General features: G+C 35.5%; 1 protein-coding gene across 1 annotated transcript; it reads left to right on the top strand.

Annotated features, from left to right (window-relative positions):
- Positions 1-5,826: 5,826 nt before the first annotated feature.
- LOC104893126 (glucose-6-phosphate isomerase, cytosolic) lies at positions 5,827-15,431 on the top strand. The gene is made up of 24 exons (XM_010679206.4): positions 5,827-5,986; positions 6,149-6,213; positions 6,303-6,379; positions 6,517-6,598; positions 6,695-6,742; positions 6,916-7,071; positions 7,143-7,239; positions 7,341-7,383; positions 8,363-8,430; positions 8,513-8,597; positions 8,944-8,992; positions 9,952-10,024; positions 10,099-10,159; positions 10,244-10,310; positions 10,615-10,671; positions 10,795-10,848; positions 11,210-11,338; positions 12,964-13,027; positions 13,135-13,208; positions 13,533-13,586; positions 13,671-13,739; positions 13,874-13,963; positions 14,151-14,258; positions 15,045-15,431. Exons 2-24 carry the CDS (start codon positions 6,163-6,165, stop codon positions 15,093-15,095), a joined length of 1,707 nt encoding a protein of 568 aa, XP_010677508.1. The 5' UTR covers positions 5,827-5,986; positions 6,149-6,162; the 3' UTR covers positions 15,096-15,431.
- The last annotated feature ends 11,696 nt before the right edge of the window (positions 15,432-27,127 follow it).

The raw sequence follows: 27,127 nt of genomic DNA, 5'->3' as shown, positions 1-27,127 counted from the left end.
CACTTAGCAAAATAGAAGGGGAGATAAGAAGAGGAATTGTTTTCATCATCCAAGTTGTTTGGAAAGAGTTTGTTCTTAAAAGGTTATTCTTGCTTGAATTATTTTTTCAAGTGTTTGGAAAGAGTTTGTTCTTAAAATGTTATTCTTGAATTATTTTTCAAGTGTTTATTTTTAAAATTTTATTCTTGAATTATTATTAAGTGTTTGAAATATTTATTTTAAAGAGTTATTCTTAATTATTGGTGATGGAGTTTTCGAAATGAAAATTGTTACGAACTAACAAACGTGTTACTTATCTAGTACATTTCGTACTCAATTTTATACTGACGCGTAATTCCTTTTTCCTATTTGGCTTTGCCCTGTTTACCTTTTTGATAAGCAGATTTGCAGGTGAATTTTGGATGTGCATACTAGGAAGGGGATCTTCACCTAGATTAGAGTGTTTCATTTATATTGAGTTTTGAGATAGTATTTACTTTTATTAATAAAGAAGTATTATTATCTTTGGTTAGAGTCTTCCGCTGCAAGTTATTTGTTAGTTAGTAGTTGGTTGCCGAAAGCGTGTTAGTCACGTGACGGTAATACTCCTAAATTACTCAAATATTATTTACTAAATTATTTATTTAAAAGCGAGTAATTTGGGAGTGTTACAGTGACATATAATGTCAATAGTAACAGAAGGCAAAGCCAACAAGGACATTCAATCCCACGTTAGAAGGTGTTATATATTGCCAATAGTAACAGAAGACAAAGCCACCGAGGATATTCATCCCTATCAGAAAGTGGCATATATACGATACCAAGAGTAATAGAAGGCAAAACTATCAAGGACATTATCCCCTATGAGAAGGTAGCATCACCTCCATATAACAGAATGACACGTGCATGACCCAGATAACATAATATTATCATGAACCATCTTTCACTTACATTTATTATATTCCGTATCTTTTCAGTACTTTCTGGTAAAGTCATTGTATAAGGACATATCAAATCATTTATAAAAATATATATAAATCACACTTCTCATAGCATCAACAGAGCTTTGGTAGGATTTCGACGTGCATAACAAGACCGTAGCATAGGACATAGAGGGTGAAACATGAGAAAGATGAAAAAGGCGCTGCGGGCAAGAGTGAGGGGGTGGCTGGGACGTGAGAGCTAGTTTTTTTGATTCATATGAGCCATGAAAGCGGTACAAAGTACAAATAAGGGGAGGGGAATTCGAACCTGTAATCTATTGTTCACAACACCTCAATCTTAACCACTAGGCCAAGATATTCTTGGTTGGGACGTGAGAGCTAGTGGCTCGATAGGTGGAGGTGTGATGTGGGAGCGGTGCCCTCTCAGCAGCAAGGGTAGTGTTGCCGTGGGGCGGCTAGCCCAAATATAGAGGAGAGAGATAATGCAAAACAGGGGCTTGAGAAGAGTTGTTTGGGCTACGTTTTCCAATGCAATTAGGGAGATTGTCGGCGAATTAGTGAATGAGGAAAACTAGTAATAAAGGGACTTGAGTGAGTGGTGATGAAGTCATGAACATGGCTATTTATAGCCACTGTTGGAGCGTCTAAAAGCTCAAAATCCACGATTTTGGATGATAGGTTTCATAAAAACCATGGATGGCCTTCTAGAAAATTTTATGAACCATGGTCATTTTGCTGGTTTTTGGATGAGATTCCATTAACTGAAGAGCTTAAATAATTAGGTTGTATTATGAAGTTGTTCGGTGTTAAAAGACAAAACTAGTTTTTAGGCCTGGATTATGCTTCGGGTAATTATAATATTTATTTATTAACATTTTACTTTATAGATATAACATTACTTGGTTTGGTGGTTAAGACTTTAATGTATAAGGTTGAGGTCATGGGATCAAATCTTATAAGATACATATTCTATTTTTTTTATTATATGCGTGGTTACATAAAGTAAATACTATAAGGGATAGCGCTACGTGACATAATTCTTTACTTAGGTACGCCTTTTAATATGTTAGTATAGGAGGAAGGAGAGAGATGAGAGAAAGTCAACAATATTGACTTTCAAATATTATTTTATTCCTTATTTCCTTTTATTTTACTAAACCAAACTTTACACACATACCTCTTCCAACATTCTCATTTCCAACTTACTATTTCATGTAATTAGTTTATTTAAAGTACTTATATCATAACTTGAATTTAGAGCAAGCATTACAAATAAAGCAGAAATTTAACCACAAATTATGATTATCATTTAATTAAACAAGTTTAAAATTTTTGAAGTATTACAATTATGTATATGAATTTTAGCGGGAAAAGAAAGGATAGATAATAAAATGAAGCAACATTTTATAGGAGAAGTTATATCAGACTAATCAACAATTTAAAAATTAGGATTAGATGAATCAACATGTTAATAGAATATTGGTTATGATTCAATCTGCAAGTGAGGATATTTATGTTATGAGAGATTGACAACAGCTCTTTTTAGAGGAATGAGGAATAGTATTGGCAGACAATTTGTCAGTTTGCACAAGAGTAGTATCCAAAAAACTCTAATTAACATGGATAATTAGCTAAAGCTCATGACAATAGCTTCGTTTGTAGCTCTTCCTATGGTTCTATTTAGAAAAAAAAAACTATGACAATTTTGCATGTACACCAATTATCACGGGTTGACTCACGTATCGCTTTTCTAGCTAACCAAGTAGCTAATTAATAACACCCCTAAACAACATAGTATCATAAATTCCTCTAAAAAAATACTCTCATAAATTGGTTACATTCCTTAAATATAAAAGCCAAAAAAGAACAACACTAACTATCTTTAATAACTAAAATGTAGAGGTGATCAAAATACGGGCTGGGCCGCCACAACTAAAAATCGGCCGTCAAATTTTTGGACGATTTTGTTGCCCAAATCCCACTTTTTCGGGCAAAAAATAGCGAGCTTTTCATGCCAAAATCAAGTCGAGCCAAAATTTAGACTAAAAGTCATTTTTGGCTTGCCCAAATCCCGTCCTAAACCAAAAAAATTTGGGCCGAGCCAGTGTAATAGCCTGATTTCTTAAGATAGGATTAAATCAATAATCCAAGATTATTAGGCTAATGATTATTATTTAAGCTGTAATTGTTACGTTGATATCAAATATTCCTTAACCACTTTCTTAAATACCGGATTATTATTTAAGCTGTAATTAATTATTTATGAGGATTTTTGAAGTGATTAAGGAATATTTGATTCATAAATACCAGATTAAGGTACATAAGGACCACCCTTCAAACCTTACTTTCTTAGCTTGTTTGTGTATCATTTGCTATGTGGAAATTGTGTAACGTTCGACCATATTTATTTCAAGTATTGCATGCGAATTTTGATCATGATTTCCGAAATATAGGTTGTTGCATATCAAGTTCCTCTAAAACTGATCGAACCTTGATGCTACCTTGATTAGATGTCTCAATTGTTGCTGGTCTTTCATGATATATTCTTGGAAATTTCATATCTTGATTATTAGATAAAACATGGTTTCATTTTCCCCATCATATGTCATGTGCACCCTTTGTTTGAGAAGTAAAGAGCACTTAAAACCCGATTTTCACTTAGTTGCTTTCTAAGTCAACAAACCCTTGTTCCTTTGGTTCCTTAAATGCTTTTGAGTGATGAACACCTATTTTCCTATTCATATACTAAGTTGTAAACCAAAACTTTGGCTAAACACAAGAGTTACAAGTTATTGCATAAAAATCGCTATCCTTTAACACAAAACCGAAAATCATAAAAATCACTGTCCTTTAACACAAAACCGAAAATCATAAAAATCGCTATCCTTTCGCTTAGTTGCTTTCTAACTTCCTTTCGAAACCTTATTGTTAAGTCACTTATCCAATAATAGTGGAACTTGACATAGCAAGATTGTTTTACGAAACTTGTTTTGATAAGTTAAGTTGGATTTAAAAGTTTATACTATTAAGTATTTGAGTATAAGGTTTTTATATACTTTAGCATAAGTTTCTTTTAAGTATTAAAGTTTAGTTTTAGAAGGGAAGTACCTATGTAAGCAGTGATGAACAACACTCATAGAGCGGGTTTGCTCTCTAAGCGTTTAGAGAGGGGTATTGCTCCGGAGCGGGTTCCTCCGTTAATAGGGTCATGACCTAGAAGTCTTGCAAACAGGAAATAAAAAAGGTACGGAGACGTTCCTCAAAAGTCTGAAAATATGGTTATGCCCTCCATTCGTGTTCCTTCCCGGAGTTAAAAATATTTTGAGATATGTATGGAAAATGTTTAAGTAATTGTTAAGAAGGGTATAATCGTTAGTCATGGATAGTTTTATTGAAGATTACTCGATAAATCATGATTTTATTGTTATTTTTTTTCGTTATTTAAAGGGTGAAGGTAACTTTGTGATTAAAAAACAAGAAAGTATTTGAGACATCGAATATGTTGTTATATTATAGTAAAATCTATTTTAAACCACCTTATTACTTTAGAATTGGTAGGACTTGTGTACCAGTAGTGTAAACTGACTGTTTTGTTCTTTTAAACCTGTTCTGGTGGGGGCAGATTCAACTATTTTGAAGGAGTAATTTGAAGGTCAATTAGTCTGGAAATGTTCGTGTTATGTGAATTTCTGCTGCGATGTGCTTGTTGTATAATATCAATTATGTTTCGTAACTTATATTTTGAACTCGGATATCTAAATACTTAGAGTATGATGTAATAATTAAATAATTTAGTTTGTTTTCATAACCATACTTAGATACTTTCAGATTTCCTAACATTGCAAGGATAGGGTGGCTTGAAAATCGCACTAGCAACATCTCTAATTAGCAAATTAGCTCTTTAATTAATTATAATTAGTCCTAATAAGCTACTCCCTCCGTCCCATAATATAAGTCCTGATTCTATTTTTACGCGGGAATTAAGGTAAAGTGGAATCTTGTTTTATTTTGGATAAAACTATTTATTTTTATTGGGAAACACTTACATTATTATATCTTTGTAACAAAAAATAAAAACTGAACATTAATGTTGCATGGTTTAATGTGTAGAGGAGTTTAATAGGGTAGAAGATTCCAATTTGTCATTAATTATAGTACATTGGAAGCTGAAATTATGAGGGCATTTTGAGAATAAAATTACTTTCATGAGGGTATTTTGGGCATAATTATTAATTGAAAATAGAAATAGGACTTATAATTTGGGACACCTTATAAGGAAACAGGACTTATATTATGGGACGGAGGGAGTACTATTTAGAGAGGATTGTTATAGCCAGACCCGAACCCGTAAAATATCCGACGAAGCCCCTAGCATTTTTTCGAGCGGGGCTTTGATCATCTCTAATAAAATTTAATGGAAAATATAAAGAAAAGACCCCCAAGCATTACCCGAGTCAACAACTAGTATTAGAGGTCGTTTGGTTCACTTCAAATTTCTTGGAATTTGGATTTCTTAGGAAGTACAAAATAGGGTAGTTGTTTGCTATGCAGAAAATAGGGAATTCATGGGCAATCTAATTTCCAAGGAAATGGAAGTTCCTATATGTAAGAAATTAATCACCAGCCCTCTTTTGATGATTAGAAATTACTATGTCAATTACAAATTCTTTTGTTTAACCAAATATTCAAAGTCACTTTCTAAAAAATAAAGTAAGAAAATTTACTTAACATAAAATAAGACTTTCTATGAAAATTAAATTCCAAACTATAACCAAACGAGTTGTTAATATACAAGGGGTTGAAGATTAGCGAGTTGACTGTAGGTAATTTGTCTATGTAGAGAAACCTTTTTGTTTGTATGAAAGCAATCACATCATTAACTCAGCACTAAGCAGACAAGCGCACATCATTTGATAGAAATCCACGTATTAGCCTTTTAAAGGCCTGTGTCATGCGTTGAACAACCATCTGTAATTCTTCATCTTCCTCACTCCTCAGTTCTCACCATCATCTCTCTCTCTCCTTAACCCAAAAACCTCAAATATTTCCCACTTCCAGTAATTGTAAGTGCTATCTTTCTCCCTCATTTTATGTGTCTGATTGTTTTTGTTCTTTAACCCAGAATTATATGTGTTAGATTTATATATAGTATATTATTAAAGGTTTTTCTCATTTGGGTAGCTTCTATATTGGAAAATATGTGATCTAATTTTTGTAATATGTAGATTAATTGTAAAACATGGCACCATCTACGCTTATATGTGACACAGATGCTTGGCAAAACTTGAAGGTAACTATTTATACACTTTTCTACCTGATTAAAATCTTCTTAAAAATTACAAATTTAATAGATTTTTTATAACTTTGAATCATTCATAGATGAATGTTGAGGAAATCAAGAAGACCCATCTTCGTGATTTGATGAGTGATGCTGAACGATGCAAGTCCATGATGGTGTATGTTTACTGTTCCCCTAAATTTCATCCTCTATAAGTGTGTGAAGTTATGAGAATGATGGTAATTTCCTTTTTGTAAATGATTACATAACATAACCCACTTCTAATTTTTATTCTTGTTGTTACATTTTGTGAAGTGAATTTGATGGTTTGCTATTGGATTACTCCCGGCAAAATGCAACTCTTGACACCATGAATAGATTGTATCAGCTGGCAGAGGTGGGTTAGAAAAAAAAATTGTTGGGTAAAAAAAACTTCACTGAGTATAATAAAATTTCACATATATATCTGATTCTTTTTTCCTGTGTTCTGTAGGCTGCCCATCTCAAAGATAAGATTAGTCGAATGTTCAATGGAGAGCATGTAAGTTTAGATGATCATGTACTTAATTCTTTTTTGACTTATGAGATAATTCGTAGGTCTTTGCAAAGAGATAGATGCATCTAATTCCTTTGAAAAGAATTTCTCTTTTATGCATAGCAAAGTAGCAGAATTCCCCTTCTAATTCAATCATTTTCATATATAAATGTCATCAGATCAATAGCACCGAGAATAGGTCTGTTCTTCATGTTGCTCTTCGTGCACCAAGAGATGCAGTAATAAACAGTGATGGGAAAAATGTGGTCCCTGATGTGTGGCAAGTTCTCGACAAAATTCGGGAATTTTCTGAGAAAGTTCGAAATGGTTCTTGGGTAACTACACTCTCTTTTTCCTCTATAAAGCCCTTGGCTTTCTGTGTTGGATTTATGATTCTGTTTTTCAGGTAGGAGTCACTGGGAAACCATTGACACATGTTGTTGCAATTGGCATTGGAGGGAGTTTCTTAGGACCTCTCTTTGTGCACACAGCTCTTCAAACAGGTTGGAATACGCAAGCTCCCCCCAATACTAAACTAAATGCTTGCTTGTCACCCAAATTAAATTCTCATGTTTCTTTTTTTTCCAATTTGAGATAAGCATAGAACTTGAGGCTGCTGAATGTGCAAGAGGACGTCAACTACGCTTGTAAGTATGCTCATCTATGTGCTTGTACTGCTATTTTAGTAAGAATTCGAAGCAAAGCATATTTTGGACATACAATTATGTACATATATGAGTTCATATGTACATGTATACATATGTGTATAAGTTTATGTGTAGTATACACTATACTGGTATAATTATATTATGTAAATATATGCTCTTACAGCCATCTAAAGTTTTTGGAATCCTGGTAAAGAAGTTGTCTTGAACATAGTGGGCTTTCTGCTAATTATAAAAATGGGATCTAAACATAAAAGATAAAACAAATGATTCTATTTGATGAAGCTGTCATATTAAATTTTTTTCTTCCAAAATCAAACACGTAATGTTTGGTGGGACAATTTAATTAAAATAAACAATGAACATCAGATTTTTTGGCCCTCTAAGATGAGGGTTTGAGTTTTGTAGGTCACTTTGTACACCCTCTGAGATGGCCCTGATCTTTACTGAGATTAAGATTCAACAGCTTCTTGAAATGACGGTTATATTGTGGACTTATATTTGAAATATCAGCCAATATATATATTGGTATGTGAATTATGGTCAATATCCAAGTAATTAGGGCTTACTGTCACTTCTAAAGCCTGTTGATGTTGCACATTTAATTGATGTCTCAAGATGGATAATTGCTGCATGTGAGATCTTCAGTTGTAGAAAAGTGGACTGTCACAGATAAGAATGGACACAATATCTTATATTTTAATAAGGATAGGTCCTTCGTAATGTGCACATAGCTAGTTTGGTCACTTCTGAGTTCTTGAGCAAATCTATAGGCAGAGGCTAATGGTGATGGAAAATGGAAAACTTTACCCAGATTAATAACATATATTCAGAAGATGTATGGAGTGAATTTTAAGCTGTCATTACTAGTATATATTAAGGTCCAATATTCTCACCAGACTAGAATAAAACGTGTGCTGTTGTGGGGTCTAATATACTCGTTAAATTGCTTCTGCTGCAGTCTGGCAAATGTTGATCCAGTTGATGTTGCAAGAAATATTACTGGATTGAACCCTGAGACCACACTTGGCAAGTATATTGACTTCATGCATTTCTTGGCTTTATATTGGCAATTTTATGTCTTGATATTCTAATTTTTCATTTGGTGTAGTTGTTGTCGTATCAAAGACTTTCACAACTGCTGAAACCATGTTGAATGCTCGGACACTGAGAGAATGGATTTCCTCTTCCCTTGGGTTAGTAGATGCTTGAACTTTAAGTTTGTGAATAAATTTGTACCCAGTTTGCTACTTTGCTATATAGGTAACTATGCAGTATGCATATATAATAAGATAATTTATAGAAGGCTAAGAGCATTGCTCTTTGTGGTGTCCTGGAACATGCATCCAACTCTATATACATTCTTTGAAATATTACCAATCTGTATCTTTTCTAAAATTGTTGATGTAGTGGGCTGTTAGTGATTATGGGGACTGGGGAGCATTGCTATATATACTGCAAAATGTATTATTTATACGTTGAACTTGTACTTTTAGGGTTTTCTATGTGGTCTGATACATGCATGGTTATCTGATATTGCAGGCCTGCAGCAGTTGCAAAGCATATGGTAGCTGTTAGCACTAATCTCAAGGTGATATCAACTTTTTCAATATAGTGTTCTTAAGTTCTAATGTACCATATTTTTGTTGTTGTCTTGCAATAGTTTACGGACAGCAATACAGCATATGATACTTCGATCAGATTTCTTTTTTCTCTGATTGGATCTTCCACTCCCAACTGTTGGAATTTGAGTCCATTCACTTGCCAGTTGCCCATATCTGCCGTCTACAAATGAAGAATGAGTCTTAATTAGAAAGAATTTTGAGGTCTATGTTAGTCTTGTATTTGAGAGAAAAAATGGAAAAGGGACTGCGAAAATTGTAAGCAACAAGAGGAAGTAGAGTTCCCCTTCATGGTCCTGTATAAGAGTCCCTTTTCACGGCACAAGGAACTGAGAATTGAGAAATTATTGAATGTAATTTAAACATAGCAGAAGATAAGTCTACTTTCGGTGGATATATCCTTCAAACACATTGAAGTATTGAACTACTGGAGACCTAATTCATCCCTCTGCAACCTCGTGAACTTTCTTTTTGTTGTAATGCAAATTAGTCCATTCAAGACTCGAGAGCTAGCTAGCTTCACTAGAAGTAATCTTGAATGGGTTATCCCAGGTTTGTAAGAAGGCCCGTTTCTGTTAGGAATTGGTCAGAGCATGCAGGCTAAAGCCAGCACCATTCTAGAAATAGAGTTTCCGGTGTGGGAGGTAGCCATAATACGTGGGAAGAATGGAAGATAGGTAGTCTAGGAGCTGGACGGACACCATGTATATGTAAAATGTGAATGGGCAAAAAAAAGTATCATAATTTGAGTAGTTTGTTGGATGAGGGCTAGTGAGGGGTAAGAGTCGGGATAATTTGAACAATCTTATGGCTACATAGTCTGCAGCCAAGGAAATTTTCATTAATGAATGAATAAGAATGTAGTGTTTCTAGAACCACTGTTCTGATTTCAACTTCTCAATAAGATATGATCTTTTCTCTGGTGCAGCTTGTTGAACAGTTTGGCATTGATCCTAATAATGCTTTTGCGTTTTGGGATTGGGTTGGAGGCAGATATAGTGGTAAGTGTACAAGAAATTTCATGAAAGATTTTGTTATCTATCCAAGATATCTAATGATGAATTCTTTCTTTCAGTGTGTAGTGCAGTTGGAGTTTTGCCATTGTCTCTTCAGTACGGATTTCCTATTGTTGAGAAGTATGTTACTTTGCTCATGTTTTCTTATAATATTCATTTGCATATACATCAAAGTAGCTAATGCCTTCTGATATTTGGGATTAGCTTTCTAAAAGGAGCGTCAAGCATTGATCAACATTTCTACTCAGCACCCTTTGAGAAAAACTTACCGGTACAATTCCTCTCTGCCCAATGGATATGCTATTGCCTGTTATACAAATACCATTATAGTGCTCTGATGCAACATGTCATTTGTATGTTCTGAAAGGGTTTGATCTATTGTTCTCTTCTTTATACGTTGTATATCACTACATTTTGCCCTTGGGATATGCTACTGTAGGAGTTTTACTGCTCTTCACATGGCTCTTCATGTCTGGATAATGATTCATGCATCTAAGTTCCAGAGCTGTATTCTTTTGTAGCTAATAGCTATTTAATATTATGTTTGATGCTATTGTTATCATTATGTTCTTCAGGTGCTTTTAGGTTTGTTAAGCATTTGGAATGTTTCATTTCTTGGACATCCAGCAAGAGTAAGTATTCACTGGCTACAGGAAGTACAATAATTTGTTATTGGGTTTCTGAACTGGACATTCTCGTAACTGTTCCTAACATGGAAACTGGGCTGATAATATTCGATACTCCAAATCATATAGGCCATATTACCATATTGTCAAGCACTGGAAAAATTTGCTCCTCATATCCAACAGGTAGGCTATATTACTTCTATCTATTTTGTAGCAATGAATTTATCTAACACTTGCTCTGTTTCTAAATGCATGCACAATTTGTATAGTAACCATTATTCATCTACCAACCTTATCCCATGTTCTCTCGCAAACGTATAAGAAAAAATATAGTTAAGTGTGATCTTAATCATAATATTAACTTATTTATAATTTTTACTTATACATAATTAAAGATATAAGGAATAAAGTATTGCATTGGATTATGTGTAGGGTGGAATATATTTCATGCATTTAGAACCGGAGGAAGTATGTTAGTATCTATCTCTCCTTGAGATGCAAATTCTGCACTTCTATTTACTCTCTTGAGTCGAATTGATTCTAGGTTAGCATGGAAAGTAATGGAAAAGGTGTCTCAATTGATGGTGTGGTGCTTCCTTTTGAGGCTGGTGAAATCGACTTTGGCGAACCTGGGACAAATGGGCAACACAGCTTTTATCAGCTAATACATCAGGTCAAAATTATATTTTTTATAGCATTTTCTCTTTATTTTTTTATAATTGAAATTAAGGTTTGGTTTTTCTTTTTTTGGCAACAAGGTTTGGTTTTTCATTATGCTTTTATCTAATACGAGTTAGCATGTTCTCTACTTCAATTGTACTTTTCCTGTTGATGTTCTCAGAAATTGTAGTTTTTATTTTGTTTTATTTATTTATTTAAAATTACGTGCCTTTGCTTTCCGAGGTAATCGTGATGCTGTTAGTAATGTATAATATGGGTTTCCTTAATGCAGAAATGTATTTTTCATCTCGTGGGTAGCAAAAGTTGGTTTCCCCTCCCATACTGCCATCTTGTATCCAACCACATAAACTAGCAGCAGCTTAAGGCTTCTATATTTGAAAATTTGAGCAAAATTTTCTGGTTTTGGGTGTTGATATCTTAATATTCCTGCCAAAGCTATGAAGATTGTCTTCTGAAGATGCTTTCATGTTTAATTGACCATGTGCATGACATGATTGACTTGTAAAATTTTTAGGCCTATTATGTTTGGAAAAAGTATACCTCCGGAGTCTCACTGTTAATCTTTGGAGCAAGTAAACTAATATATAAGCTAGAAAATTGAGAAGGGATAAAAAAAAAAAAAACTCATCTTTTCATGTCAGCCCGGAGAATGTGTTACTTTATGTGGAGCCCTGGGTTGTTCGATTCTCTCTATCTACTATTGGGAAGATCGAATTCGGAAATTAGAAATTCTTATTTGGTTTTAGAATGTAGCTCTCAGTTATCTGTATTATCATCAAGCTATTGACCATAATTGGATCTCATAACATATCCTTCTCTATTTCAAATTATGGTGATCGTATTGCTATCTTCTCTGGGTTGCTAGTACTCACTAATCACAATAAAGCAGAAAGAAAGTCCTCGAATGGTTTTGTTTTCTAACTTATGTCTAGCCTTAATTGCATGTATGAAAGTGATTTGACGACGTGAGAGTCAGGTGCCGTTAATGCAAAAGTATTGGATGAAAAGCTTTTAGGAACATTGCGTGTTCTGTTCATGAAGAATGAAGAAAGTAGCAGTGCAGCTATCATCCTCCCTCCATCCCTATATATACTGCACATATTTGATTTTGTGTTACCCCAAAAATATTTAAACTTCTATTTCATGAAAGAAGGGAAAATAGGGGGTTGGAGGTTTGTGCCACATGTCCCTTATGACAGCCTCAGTTACAAAAACAAGGTTACCGACAAGAGCCTTATAAATTAATCTTTTGGCATCAGAAATTTTTTAGGTAGCCATATGGAAAAGAGTGGTGATTTCAGATAACCTATTTGGTAATTTGGTCCCATCTCTAACTTTGTCTTATTTTTTTGGTTCCCCTTCCTTATATAGACATATTTTATTTAGATGTTCATCAACATCTTCCTCCTTTAATGAGTACTCTCTTAATCTGCTCTGCTTTCATTCTGTGCTCTGCTTTCATTATGTGCTCTGCTTTCATTACTGAATATATTCTTGCTCTTAATATTTGCTCCTTTTAACGATTTGTTTGTGGAAGATAGGGCTTATAGACAAGCCTCTGAGTACCATACCATGTAATGTAAGCTATGTCTCTAACACTTGTGATTTTTTCTTCAGGGACGTGTTATCCCCTGTGATTTTATTGGAATTGCAAAAAGTCAGCAACCTGTGTATCTTAAAGGTACTCAATTAAAATAACTTTCATTGAGCTTTTCACCACACTTAGCGGTTGAATGTAAAATTATGCTGTGACTTTCATCTTCATTGACGGAAAGTTGAATTTTGCAGGTGAAGTAGTGAGTAATCACGATGAGCTCATGTCCAACTTTTTTGCGCAGCCAGATGCCCTAGCTTATGGAAAGGTAGGTTTGCATTTTATGTTGGCAATTTGATGCTTCACTTGCTCAAACTTCCCATAGCTTCTTATCCAATTCTAGTTTCTGCTCTCGGAATTTTACCCCAGTTATTCATTTTCATCATTCAAGGGTTCTCCTTGGAATCATTTTTAGCTATCATGGATGTAGTTAAGTCATCCATAGTTATTTTAGAATTTTATATCATGGTATTGTTTTATTTGTCACACAATATATAGTTGATACTTGATATTACATACTTTCTTCTATGCCCGCTCTCACAATTTTCTTTGTCGCATTTGCTCAATTCTGGAAATTTCCTTTCTTCTTTAGACTCAAGAAGAGTTGCAGAAGGAGAATGTATCTCCAGATCTTGTCCCGCACAAGGTGACTTTTCTCAAACATGTCTCTGTAATCTGTTGAGGTAGTGCCTATACCTTATTCAATGAATAATCAGCATTTTTTGTACAGACTTTCAGTGGAAACCGTCCTTCTATAAGTCTTCTACTTCCATCTCTGACTGCATATAATGTTGGACAGGTTTGATTTCCCTACTTCTTTCAAGATTCACAATGTAAAACAAACTTAGGGTCTAGGGGTGAACAATTATTTTGTGATCTGTCCGTCCATGGATTTATCCACTTGATCTCATTATGTAGTTGTTTTTCTTGTAGTTGTTGGCTATCTATGAACATAGGATTGCTGTCGAAGGTTTCATTTGGGGTATCAATTCTTTTGACCAGTGGGGAGTTGAACTCGGAAAGGTAAATCAATTGTGTAAGAAAGTATTTAATGATGCCTTTGTTTCGACAAGTTTCAGAAGTAAGCTTTTTGTGATCTTTCTATCCATTGTTTGGGACCTTTGGTTTCTTAGAGTTCAAATCGTTTGCTCCTCTCTTTCCTCATCTTCGTAAAAATATATTTGATTATTGTCTTTCTGTGTTAATGCAGTCACTGGCAAGCCAAGTAAGGAAGCAGCTTCATGCGTCTCGTAGTAATGGAGAAGCAATTCAAGGTTTTAATTTCAGTACTACAACAGTGTTGACAAAGTATTTACAGGTACATTGATTAAAGTGTTGCTGATTTATATGCCTACTAACAATCCTTTCTTATCAAACAGAAGTGTTATATGTGGGTCTGGCACCCAATCCTATTTTTGTAAGAATCATTAAACGCAAAATTAGGTAGAAGAGACACGACCCTTAAGAGTCACTGTGTAAAAGGTACTGTAGAAGAAAAATACCGAGTAAAATAACTTGGAGCAAGACTTTAAAAGTGAAAGGTTTGACTGTATATAAGAGAGCAACAGTATTAATCAGGAAACAGTATTTTTCTCAAGGTTTTCCCATGAAAAAAAGAAAAGATTCTTTCGGCAGCAAAAGGAAAGAGTTACTCGGAGGTGAGTGGTCCGTTTTTCAAGATGTATATGCTTGACAAATAGAAAAGCTATGTAGGAGGGCATGGTAGTAGGCCTTGTTTTTCTTATGGAAGACAACCTCATTTGGTAGCCGGTTATATAGTGTCATGCCGATGACTCAATTCCCATGGTAATGAAACTGTATCTGCAAACATGTGGTTTTCTTCATAGATTTCACTGACCACTTGATACCATATTACAAGTGGTAATGGATGGTATGAACTTTATGAAGATAATAAGCTTTTGAGAATGGACAAACATTACTGTGGACATTGAAGCAAGACTTTCTAACAACTTAACCTATATATTCATTTTCATTACCACCCATTTGTTACTACTTGCTAAATTGGCACCGAGTTCCTTACTTAAATATGCATCAATCATTGGAGATACAATTACTCAAATCCTAACATGCATATTTCTTATAGGGGAGTTCCGATGTCCCTGCTGAGCTTCCAACCAAGTTACCACAAGTCTAGCCCTTTCAACCATCATGCCAGTGTTGCGTTTGTTTTAGATGTTTATTGCTATCACAATAAAGTCTCCTATGAGAAACCTGATAACAAATCAGATTTTGGTCACCTGCGAGTTGTCGTTCGCTTGTTGCTCAACGCGATGTGATCGTTTTCCAGAGCAAATTATCACCTGGAATGGTTGTGCTCATGTATAGGGCAACATGGAATAATTGAGAATCCAGCTACGATGGCGTAATATGTAATTTTGACTGAACTGTTCCCTTGTCTTTGATGAAATTTGCAAAATATATATGTAATGACAAGAACTCAAGATTGACAGTGAATCTAATGTTTTTTTTTTTTTTTATATATATATAAGGTGAATCTAGTGTTCTTATTGAACAGATTTAGTCATTTAGCTCGTATCACTTGGCAATCTAGCTATTAAAAACTACGGAATTCTTCCTAGTTTATGAAATGGGTAAAAGGATCAGATGAAAGACAAATTATCAGGACATGCTGAATAGAGATGTGATCCACACAATGCCTCTAGATATTAAAAAATGTTCAGTTCATTGTTAATAATTTACTAACAGAAGCAATGAAAATTATTATTATGGCAAATGATGCAGTCTCACTGCTCAATTAATATTTCTCGCCAAGGCCATGCAATTTCTAATAAACCCGGGAGAGTTTGTAAAAGAGTTCTTGTCAGTTGTAGTTTTTTTTAAAGAAAAAAAGTAATATTAATGTAAATTATAGCTCCATCAAAGTTATAAAACTTAGGGGGAAAGAGTTTGTTTAGGGTGAATTTCACAGTAAGGCTAATTTGCTTTGAGCAGGGATGGCAATGAGGCGGGTTTGGATTAGGTCCACCTGGACCTAGACCCGTTTATTTTTTTTTACAGACTCAGATCTGTCCAGCTCCATTGGGTCTAGATTTTTCAGATCCAAACTCAGATCCGCTTGGTCTAGCTGGTCCACGGGTCCTAACTGGATCATAAATGAGTCCTTAGTTTTAAGTTGTCATCACATTTTTGAATATATGTAATTAAAAATTTTCAACCTAATATATATAAGTCTTGCATCCATGGTTAAAGCATTATCTAAACAAAATTTTAAAAATTAACTCAAAATCTTAAAATGTTACAACTTACAAAGTTACAAGTCTTAGATGGAGTTACAATATTAACGAGTTTACAAAATCACAACTCATCAAACCTTAGAGTTTGGGTGAAAAAAAATTTCTAATATGTAAATGGGTTTGGGTCTAGAATATGTGGACCTGGACCTAGACCCAGACCCAACCCATATTCTTCAGGACCCAGACCCGACTCGCGCCCATGGAGTCTAAAATTTCTGGACTCAAACCCTTATAAGTGGGCGGGGTCCTAGCGGGTCGGGTCGGGTCCAGGACCCATTGCCAAGTTGTTTGGCTATCCTGGAAATGTCGCTTTGACGTTGCTTTCGAGAGTTCGACGCGATGGATGCATTGGACAACATTTGTGATCAGAGTTCATCGGTCTTTTTCTCGAATTGTATGACAATCTCCTCTCTGAGAGACTTTTTCCCGTTATTAATTGCCTCCATGATACGGTCCATGACTTCTTCCCCTGACACCTCAATGGGCGAATTGGGAGTTGCAGGTGACTCAGTTGCATTGATTCTAGACATGTTATGTGACAGATTGATTGAGGATTAGGATTGCTTTTTAATTATCAGCCCCACGGTGGGCGCTAAATTGTTTAGGGCAAATTTCACACTAAGGCTAATTTGCTTGGGGAGTGTGTTGACAATTAACTTGTAGAAAACAAAGTTGCGGAACGTAAATAAGAACACACAACAAGTTTGGCGGACATACACTAAGTTGCTATCTTGTCAATTCACTAAATTGCTCGAGTTTGCAGAGATATACAAGTGTTTAAGCTAGAGAGAAAGTAGAGAGAATAGTCAGAGATGATTTTACAAAGTAGCTAATGAACTCTATTTATATTAAAATAATAACATTGTGGTGTAGCCGTTTTCTTCCTCGTTCTTCATTGGCCAAGATATTACTTTTTTGGGATTTACCAAGAATATCTCACTTTGGCAGTTGAATCTAGTCCCACCTTCTCCTTAACGCTACGCGTATCTCCCTAAGAAATAGAGGCCTTCAAATCGCACAACGTCAACAATCCTTGCCTTCTTTGAGCAACCATTAATACGCTGCCACTTCATGATGCTCAACTAACACAACTTAACCATTTCATTGGCCGCCACGTCAAAATAAACTAATCCCTAACAGAGTTCAGTAGACAAACTTCAAAGTTTGCTACAACCTCCCAACAAGCTACTGAGTGGACGATACAATTACCCAACGTTCTATCATGACACCATTCAAAGCATTAAAAGAGCTCTTCAACAAAATAATTTCATCAAAAATAAGAAAAGTAGTGGCAGCCCCAACAATAGTCTTGTAAATGGAATTGCAAATATTGATAGCATCACCCTCCATAATCATATGAGAGTAGTTCAGGTTCTTGGCCATATGAAGGCCGTAGAGAACAGCTCTTGCCCCGGTCATGTCAACCAACCACCGGCTATTCCATATTCTTGCGCCAGTAGCCAACACATTTCCACACCAATCATGGATCACCACTAACCAACTCCACCGTCAGCATACATGTGAGCATCAAAATTAACTTTCACAAAATTGTGAGGAGGGACCCAAGAAGAGGGAGAACAAGTTAGGAAAGGGATGTTGTGACCAAACACACTATCTGCATACTTACCGTAATCAAATACTAGAGTGAGAAAACCCGCAACAATACGCACAACATCAAGGGTAATAGCTTCAAAAAGTGCCAAATTTCGACCAGTGCCACGCATCCCACATCAAAGCAGAAAAGGTACTAAGTTATAGTGGTGGAGTGGTAATAGTCAGTTACAAGTTATAATATAAAGAACTTAGGTTATTAGTGATTATGTTAAATCTCCATTCTATATAGCTTTATTGTAATACTCACTCAGTAGAGCACGACACATATCCTTTCTCTCTTAATTCTGGCATTAACGCAAAATGAGTTGAGCTCCTGCGACACTAGTATATCAAGCTTCTTACAAACTTTGGTGGGGCATCTCTTTGCTGACATTAAGGCCATTCCCACTCTCATTCTCTTCACAATATAATAACAAGTTGGATACATATTTAATAGATCCACTTGCGAGAAATACACAAGAGTACTCATTACTACACGCACGACACTACTCAACTTGATAGCTGTTTTGAGAGTTTACATAATTCGGGCATATGTAATTAGCTTGCATAATTCTCGTGGAGTTCATTTTTGATCTCTTGTTTTCGTTAGTGTTTTACCTCTATTTGAGAAGGTTCTTTTTGACAATATACCACTGTCCACTCTCTCTTTTCCTTCATACTATTTGGTAAACGTTTGCTACTATGACTTTAATGCTTGGATAGAAATTCAAGCCACCTATCACCCCTTCTCTATAAGCTATAGTAGGAAAGGTTGGACTAATGATGTAGCATGTGTGAAAGCTGCCAAAGGAGCAGTATAATGTGGTAGTATAAATAGGTAAGGTGTTAGTATTGGTGATGTGTGTCCAACCGTGAACTTCTTTGTGAGTGTAGTTAAGAGTTTAGTTACTCTTTGTGAGTGTAAGAAAGAAAGAGCTATATGCTCATTTCCTTTGTATCATGTGAGCAAAAATAAATGGTGTTAATATCAAGTGTTTAAATATGCACTAATAGTTACTCTTATTTAAAATCCTTCCACATAAATATACCCCAAGATATCAACAATTGATATCAGAGCCATACGTTCCATTAAATTTTACAGGGATCATTTTTCGCAAACTTATCGGTCGGGGACCGATATATCGCAGCGGTATAGTCAAAATATTTTTGGTTAACTTAACGGTTAGGGACCCTATTGCGAGGTGATTTTTCATTAGTGCACAGTCCGGGACCGTGAAGCTTGTTGGTCGGGGACCAAACTTACTTGTGTATTGCCGGGCAACACCAAGTCACAAATGACGGATATTGCTAGTTCATCTGGTAATATCGAGAAGCTCAACAATGGAAATTACAGTACGTGGAGCACAGTTATGCAATTCTATTTATTGAGACAATATCTTTGGTGTATAGTCGGTGGTAGTGAAGTTACAATACCAACCGATCCAAAAGAGTTAAAGAAGTGGAAGATTAGGGGCGGAAGAGCCATGTACGTGCTATCAGCAACCGCTAAGGACGAGTTGATATCCCGCATCAAGGATGCGAAGATACCCAAGGAGGCGTAGGACACTCTTACAGCTTTGTTCTCTAAGAAGAACGATGATCAACTTCAACTTCTCGAGAATGAGTTGTTGTCGATCCAGCAGAACAACATGACGGTGAACCAGTATTTCACCAAATTTAAAACTTTGTGTGAGCAAATCACAAAGTTAGATCCTGAAAATCCAATCACAGAGACGAGGATGTGCAGGATTATTATACGCGGCTTAAAGCCTCGATATAGTAGTCTTGGCATGGTGATCCGAGGTTAGGCTACATAAGCATCTCTAATTGAGTTCGAAAATGTGTTAGCCAACCAGGAAGCTCTAGAAAATCAGATGTCTGGAGTTTTCGCAAGGATGAAGAGAAAACTCTTTTTGGCAACAAGAAGTCAAATAAGGGAGGTGATAAGACATGCGAGTCAAGTAATCAACCTGACATGTCAAATAGACAGTCAAGGGGATTCAAAAAATGACAACGTAGAGGAGGCTTTCATCGAGGGGGAGCTCGACAAGATCGACAACATGACAAAAAGGAAGGGAAAAATCAAACACGACGAGATGTCGTGTTATAACTGCAAGAAGAAGGGATAATATGCTCGAGACTGTTGGTCCAACCCAGAAGAAGGGAATGCTCCAACTTCGGTGGAGCATGAAAGCCCAAGTGAAGTCGAGTGGGATGCACAAGCATCCTACGTAGTTGAAGAAGAATAGATCTTCGACATGGAGGTTGTGTCACCCAGCAACACGAAGCCAGAGGAAGCTGCACTTGTTGTAGTCAACGACAAGATAATCAATTATAAAGATGATTGGATCATCGATTCTAGTTGTTCCAATCACATGACTGGAGAGTGGAGACAAAGAGAAATTTCTGAGCATGTATGAGTACAAGCGTGGTCAAGTTGTGATAACTGCAAACAACTCAGAGTTGCCAATAACCCATATTGGCAAGACAGTGGTGATTCCACAAAAGCAAGTTTAATTGGATAATGTCTACCATGTTCCTGGTATGACGAAGAACCTGTTGTCAGTTTCACAACTGACGGCATCCGAAAACCATGTTGTTTTCGGTCCTCGTGATATGAAGCTGTACAAGACGATGGAAGGAAATTCTTCTCCTATCTTGGAGGGACGACGTCTTGAATCAGTCTACATGATGTCTGCTCAAACGGCATATGTAGACCAGGCGAGGAAAAATGAGACAGTTTATTTATGGCATGCACGCTTGGGTCACGTGAGCTACAACAAGCTCAAGGTGATGATGAAGAATTCGATGCTCAAGGGTCTTCCTCAACTAGATGTCAAGGAAGATATAGTTTGCGCTGGATGTTAATTTGGTAAAGCACATCAACTTCCATATGAAGATTCGAAGTTATAATCGAAGGAACCTTTGGATTTGGTTCACTCAAATGTGTTTGGTCCAGTAAAGCAACATTCAGTGAGTGGTTTATGCTACATGATAACTTTCATTGACGATATTTCAAGATATGTCTTAGTTGATATCATGAAAGAGAAATCTGAAGCATTTGGCAAGTTCAAACTGGTTAAGGAAACACTTGAAAAAGAAGTTGGCGGCAAAATTCGATGCCTGCGTATAGACATCGAAGAAGAGTATACATCCAGAGTGTTGACCCTATGTTTTAAAGATGACTTAACCACAAAAGACATACTTGTATTATTTCATGTATGATGTTGTTAGTTTATTTATTGAAGAACAAAGATAATACTTGATCGAAGATTAAAAAAAAGGAGAATTAATAACGATCGAAGTGAAGATGTTCATGAGATGAAGAATCAAGCTTGGAATGAAGATTAGAATACATTAAGATATATTATATTCTTCATGTTAAGGTCAAGTAAAGGTAAAAGATAATTGGTATTGAATTCTCAAAAGGAACTTAGTTCTGTTCCCATGACAGGAACATACATTGGCACAGTTTAGGAATTATGGTGGGGAACTGACTTAGAAACGTACTTAGGAACACCTAAACCGATTTTAATGTTGAGTGCTTAATTTATTCTAGGCGAATAACAATAAAATATGATTCACAGTTAAGTTTGGCCTAGATCCACTAATTTAGGGAATTAGTTAGGAAAAGATTTTAAATAGTTTTTTTAAATTGAAAAAGATATTATCCTATTTTTAAAATCTCATCTTTTTATTTTAAATAAATCAAAATATTTTCTTCTCAAATTAAATCTAATTTTCGGTTACATTTAAAATAAATTAAAAATATATTTTACCTAAATTAATTTATTTAAATATGGTTTGATTATTTTCCAAGTAATTACTAACCATGTAATGTTTTACTGGTACACGTTTTAGTGGGTTAGTTCTTTGTTCTCAAGAAATTCAATTAGTAGATCATGGGGTTAGTGAATTAATTAGTGGTAAGTTAATTCATGACTACTTACTCTATAAATAGGCGCCTAATTCCAAGATAAATCTGTGTCTGACTTTTAGTAGTCACACCAATGTGTGTTTGACATAGCTTAAAATCCTAAGTTGTCTAAAGTGTCAGTGCCTTGTTCCCAAGAGAATTCATACTTACTATCTTTGGTTCTTACTCTTCCAATGTTTATCAGAAATTGTATTTATTTGGTTAAGGAGTTTGAGTGAATTCATGTAAGTGTGAGAAAGCTTTGAGTGAAGCAAGAGAAAGAGAACATAAAGGAACTTGTAGTGAAGTTTGAGAGGAACAACAGTTAGTGGGAAGTGTATGTTGTTGGGAACTTGAGTGTAAGAACTCATTCTTGTAGCCCGAGAGAATTAATAGGTTTGTAACAGATGGAAAGTTTGAGTCAAAATCGCTTGTGGTCGAGGTTATTTCTTCTTATTGGGCCTAGGAAGTTTTTCCTCGCTAAAATCTCTTATGTTCCCCTTGTGTGTTCCCTAGCTAGCTTTTAATTCTACAAAAAGTTATGCTTATTTTCTCACTATAATTCACCCCCTCTCTTATAATGCTCATATTATACAACACAGAGAATTCTCCCAATACTTGCAATATTGCAAGATCCGAAGCCAGCTCACTTGTCCAAATACTCCACAACAAAATGAAGTAGCTGAAGGAAAAAATCGTCATCTTGCTGAGACATGCAAGAGTATGTTGCACGCTAAGAACATGCCACCAGATTTTTGGGTTGAGTGTATAAAAACAGTGACACATGTGACAAATTAATTACCAAGTGAGACTAGATTTTGTCTCACCATTTGAGAAGCTAAGAAAGATGAAGCCATCAGTGATCATTTCTGAGTTTTCGGATTTGTATGCTACGTCTTTGTTCCTGAGCATATGCGTAGCAAGTTTGATAAAAAGGTTATTCGATGTATCTTTGTGGGATACGATGGTCATAGGAAAGGTTGGAGGTGTTGTGATCGAACAACAGATAAATGTCACGTGTCACGAAATATGGTGTTTGATGAAGCATCATCTTGGTGGTCACCACAAGCTGTATTATTGCCAGACTCGAAGGAGATCGAGGAAAAGCTTCAAGAAAAGATGGACGAGAAAGACGAAGGTCAATCTAGTCAAGATGGTGGTAGTATTCAGATTGAGATATCTCAACCTACGCCAATAGGATGAGAGAAAAGTTCATGGCAAACAGGAGCACGTCATAGAAATACTGAAGAAGGAAGGCCAAGTCAAACTGAAGATTTCGAAGAAGAAGAACCTCACCCAGCACTACACAGATCCACAAGGCAGAGAAAGCCAAATCCAAGATATGCAAATGTTGCAATGGTTGAGGATGTAAAAGAGCCAAGTAGCTATGATGAGGCAGCTCGAAGCAAAGATTGGAGAAAAGCCATGGAAGAAGAAATTCAAGCTTTGCACCAGAACCAGACTTGGGAGTTAGTGTCAAAGCCTCGAGAAGTTCAACCTATTTCTTGCAAATGGGTTTACAAAGTGAAGACTAAACCTGATGGTACCATTGAAAGGTACAAGGCACGACTGGTAGCTCGAGGATTTTCTCAACGATATAGGCTAGACTACGATGAAACATTTAGTCCAGTTGCAAAGATTACTACCGTATGTGTTTTATTGGCACTCGCAGCTAGTAATTTTTGGAAGCTCTGGCAAATGGATGTTAAAAATGCATTTCTACATGGCGAGTTGGATGGAACGACCTAAAGGGTTCGAGAATCAGTCTTATCCGCACTATATATGCAAGCTGAAGAAGGCGCTCTATAGTTTGAAGCAAGCACCACGCGCCTGGTATGGAAAAATAGCGGAGTTTCTATTACAAAGTGGTTATTATGTAGCACCAGCTGATTCGAGCTTATTTGTGAAAGCTCAAAATGGAAAGTTGGCAATAATTCTTGTATATAACAGGAGATTTTGGAGAGGAGATTCAACAAACAAGAGCTAATCTTTCAGTACATTTTCAAATGAAGGAGATTGGAGAACAAAAACATTTTCTTGGTCTTGAAGTGGGAGCGGACTAAGGATGAGATATTGCTATGCCAACAGAAATATGCTTGTGATCTTCTAGAAAAATATGGAATGGTCGATTGCAAGCTTATGTCAACTCCAATGGAGGTTAATGCAAGGTTATGTTCAGTCGAAGGCAAAGATCTAGAAGATGTGACCATGTACAGACAATTAGTTGGAAGTCTTATCTATCTCACGTTAAACAGACCAAATATTGCATATGCAGTGAGTATGATTAGTCAGTTCATACAAAAACTGAAGAAACGTCACCTAGAGGCAGTACGTCGAATATTAAGGTACGTGACATGGACCATTGACTATGGAATCCTGTACCGCAACGATAAAGAGATTGAAGTTGTTGGATACTATGATGCTGACTATGCTGCTGATCTCCATTACGTCGGTCAACTACGGGTTATGTGTTCAATCTGGGTGTTGGAGTAGTCTCTTGGTGTAGCAAAAGACAACCAACAGTGTCATTGTCAAGTATAGAAGCAGAATATCGAGCGGCGGCTACGGCAACACAAAAGTGTGTGTGATTGACGCAATTACTCAATGATATGCATTAACAAATTGATCGGGGAATCAAGTTATGTTGTGATAATCAGTCCGCGATACGTTTAGCGAAAAATCCTGTTTTTCACACAAGGACAAAACATGTGAAAGTACATTATCATTTTGTCTAAGAGAAGGTTCTACGGGGTGAGATTGAACTTGAACAAGTGAATACGGATACCAAGTTGTATACATACTCACAAAGGGTCGTTAAGGACCAAAGTTTAAAAAGTTTCGTAAACAATTTGGCATGACCTCAAAACTTACTCAGAGAGAGAGTAGTCGTTGAGGGGAGTATTACAATATACCACCGTCCACTCTCTCTATTCTTTCATACTATTTGGAAAAGTTGGACTAATGATGTAGCATGTGTAAAAGCTGTCAAAGGAAAAATATAATGTGATAGTATAAATAGATAAGGTGTTAGTATTGTTGATGTATGCCCAACCATGAACTTCTTTGTGAGTCGGTGAGTAGTTAAGTTTAGTTACTCTTTGTGAGTGTAAGAAAGAAAGAGATATATACTCATTTCCTTGGTATCATGTGAGGCAGTGGCGTATCCAGGATTTCAACCCTATGGGTTCGGAGCCGGTAAAAAAAAAAATACATTCATTCAATCAAAGTTCAATACATGAATTCAAATATTAAACTACAATAGCTAAATAGAATGTTAATTCATTACATTAACTCTTTGTGGTGTACTTTGAAGTGGTGGTATGGATGTTGAGGGCTCATTATCACGAATTCCACCATCTTGTATTGGATTTAGAGGTTCTCTTGAACTAGGAGAAGAACAAGCGGATGATTTTTGTGACTTGTTTTCCGCACGATCTTTCCAAAAAAAATCTAAACCCTTCATAGTCGCAATACAATCTACACAATAACACAAGCAAGAAATTTCAACTCCATGAGTCTAGACACTACAAAGTTCACTCACATTAATCATTCATTCATCCACTATCTACAATCCACATTCATTCGGGGTGTGGGGGAAAAGAAATGAGAAGGGTTAAAAAAAAAAAAGGTTATATGAGATTTCGAACCCCAGACCTCAAACTTCAAATCCCGAGGCCCATGAGACATAAAACCACTGGGACACATGCTTCTTTCATGTTTTATTTTGCACGCATATAGTATATATCTAATATCTAAAATATTTTTTTAAAAAAACCGGGCAATTTTTTTCCAAAAATCACTGCGCTCACCTGAACCCAGTAAACCCATAGTAAATCCGCCCCTGATTTGAACAACAATAAATGGTGGATTGGTGGGTAATATCAAGTGTTTTAAATATGCACTAATAGTTACTCTGATTTGTATTAATAATCCTTTCACATAAATATACCCCAAGATATCTAACACTTTTCCCAAGTAGATTAAATGAGTTATCTGTCACTTGCTAGTGTTTATTTCCTGGTAAATTTCTCATTTTCCCTACATTTCCACTATGCTCAACAGCAAGCAAATACTATATGAAATGAATTGAGCTATTTAAAAAATATTGCACTAACATCAGGAACTTCACTAAAGCAGTAATGACAATGAAATTATTCCCCAAACTTGTGACTTTCTTTACAAGTTTTTAGTTCTCTCAATACCAACATCTAAAATGGCAAAACAAATTCATGATTAAAACCATATTAACCATATTTGGGACCGGATTGTCATTATAAGCATTGAAATGAGTATATATATATATATATATATTTTTTTTGCAAAACACTCTACAATTCATCAACGCCTATCAAACAAGTCGTTGAAATTGTTGTGACAGATGCAATTACCATTATAGCCAGGCCCGGCTCATAGCCGGTTCAACCGGTTCGGTAGAACATGGCACAAATTCTTAGGGGCCTGAAAAAATCTGTAAACTAAGAATTCAACATATGATCACGTGTGAAAGATAGTCGAACGTTTCTTCTCCCCTGATTTGGTTCTCTAATTACTCTTGCGATTCCCATAAAAAATTAACTTTCTATATTCCGTTCTTCCCGAATCTCTATATTTGTCATTAATTTTCAGTTTCAACAAGTTTCCAGTAAACTCTCTCAATCAACAAATATGAAGAAAAAAGGCAATACTTGGAAATTGAATATTGTCAATGGAAGATATAATTTCAAGTTCTCCATTAAATCACTATCAAGCGACCAAATTTTCCCCCTACATATTTCCACCCAATTGCAATATTTTCTTCGAAAAGACAAAGACCAACAATATCAGAAATCGAATCTGATTTTGAATGGAAAAAAGTTCAAGTATTATATAAATTCAACAATATCAAGCATTATACCAGTAGTCCAGCGTGATAGAGGTATTTAGTTGGAGTTGCTTCTAATTTCAATAACATAAAGTATTTATTTTAACTTGTAGATTATATAGCTTCACCAATCACCCAAAATATAGTTATTACATTAGCTTTAATATTATGTTCTATTAACTTCTATGTTTGCTACTGATGACTGAACTACATGATTTCATCTTTACAATTACAACATACTAAAATTTGTTCTTAGCTTGTTAAAATATTATTAATTATCTTTTTGTAGAACAAAGAAACTATACTTTAGTTGGAACTTGGTAGTAAAGAAGACAAGCACTTTAATCAATTTTTAATGAGAAGGATGACTCTTTTTATGTAGGTAGAAGGTCGATATTAGCTTAATGTTGTATTGGAATGTTATTTATAATTCGAATAAATTAATTTGCTTTTTTGGTTAAATTTTGGTTAAAAGCTTTTTATATTTTGACATAATTTGTAATTATTAAAATTATACTTTTTAAAATTAGTACCCTACTTTT

Source organism: Beta vulgaris, chromosome 5 (assembly GCF_026745355.1).
Source record: "Beta vulgaris subsp. vulgaris cultivar EL10 chromosome 5, EL10.2, whole genome shotgun sequence".
In the NCBI taxonomy this organism is placed as follows: domain Eukaryota; kingdom Viridiplantae; phylum Streptophyta; class Magnoliopsida; order Caryophyllales; family Amaranthaceae; genus Beta; species Beta vulgaris.
The sequence above is the reverse complement of the archived record's forward strand: the minus strand, read 5'-3'. Positions and strand labels throughout refer to the sequence as shown.